Source organism: Rhagoletis zephyria, unplaced genomic scaffold (assembly GCF_001687245.7).
Source record: "Rhagoletis zephyria isolate East Lansing unplaced genomic scaffold, Rhagoletis_zephyria_1.1 Rzeph_scaffold_74386, whole genome shotgun sequence".
Classification (NCBI taxonomy): Eukaryota; Metazoa; Arthropoda; class Insecta; order Diptera; family Tephritidae; genus Rhagoletis; species Rhagoletis zephyria.
Window position 1 is genome coordinate 1 of NW_016231435.1, and position 1,226 is coordinate 1,226.

At 52.9% G+C, this 1,226-nt stretch overlaps 1 protein-coding gene across 1 annotated transcript; it reads left to right on the top strand.

Moving 5' to 3' along the window:
- Nucleotides 1-17: 17 nt before the first annotated feature.
- On the top strand, nucleotides 18-1,219 carry LOC108357317 (DNA topoisomerase 2-like; the record flags this gene model as incomplete). The annotated part of the gene is made up of 2 exons (XM_017608406.1): nucleotides 18-104; nucleotides 155-1,219. Coding segments are annotated over exons 1-2 (1,152 nt in total), but the record flags the coding sequence as incomplete, so codon positions are not given.
- Nucleotides 1,220-1,226: the final 7 nt, after the last annotated feature.

Below are 1,226 nucleotides of genomic sequence, written 5' to 3' on the forward strand. Positions count from 1 at the left end.
AGGGAATACCGGTCACAATGCACAAAGATGAGAAAATTTTCGTTCCAACGATGATCTTCGGACACCTCTTGACGTCGAGTAACTACAACGACGATGAGAAGAAGGTAGTCGGCGGCCGAAACGGCTACGGTGCCAAGCTGTGCAACATCTTCAGCACNGACACCTCTTGACTTCGAGTAACTACAACGACGATGAGAAAAAGGTGGTCGGTGGCCGAAACGGCTACGGTGCCAAGCTGTGCAACATCTTCAGCGAGAAGTTCAAAGTCGAGACTTCCAGCAAGGAGTTCAAGAAGGCCTTTTCTCAGGTGTGGACTGACAACATGAGCAAGGCACACGAGGCAAAGGTGACCAGTGTATCTGGGGAAGATTTCACGCGAGTTACCTTCAAGCCTGACCTGTCAAAGTTTAAAATGGATACCCTCGACAAGGACATAGTGGCGCTCTTTTCTCGCCGAGCCTTCGACGTGGCAGCCACCAGCAAAGGTGTGAAGGTCTTTTTGAATGGCGACAGGCTTCCCGTGACCTGCTTCAAGGACTATGTGAATCTGTTTTTGAACAAGGGAGGCGGCGAGGACGGTGGAGCTCTCAAAGTCGCTCACGAAGTAGTCAATGACCGTTGGGAGGTGGCCGTGGCGACCAGTGAGAAGGGCTTTCAGCAAATCAGCTTTGTCAACAGCATTGCCACCACTCGCGGCGGAAAGCACGTGGACCACTTTGTCGAGACGGTGGTCTCCCAGCTCACTGACCTGACTAAGAAGAAGTTGAACAAACAGGCTGCCAGCTTGAAGCCTCACCACGTCAAGAACCAAATTTGGGTCTTTGTCAACTGCCTCATCGAGAATCCTACCTTTGACTCGCAGACCAAGGAGACGATGACGCTGCAGGTGAAGAACTTTGGCAGCAAGTGCTCGGTGAGTCCAAAGTTTCTCAAGGCTCTCGGCGGCATCGGTGCAGTGGAGAACATTTGCGAGTGGGCCAAGTTCAAGGCGGACAGTGACCTAAAGAAGAAAGGCGGCAAGAAGGGTCGTGTTGTAGTTGAGAAGTACATGGAAGCTAACTTGGTCCGGAAAAAGGGCCACTCTCACCTGTGCACCCTCATCCTTACCGAAGGAGACTCGGCTAAAACCCTCGTACTCTCTGGACTCGGGAAAGACGGTCGCGACCGTTACGGCGTCTTTCCCCTGCGCGGCAAGCTGCTCAACGTTCGAGAGGCGACCCACAAGC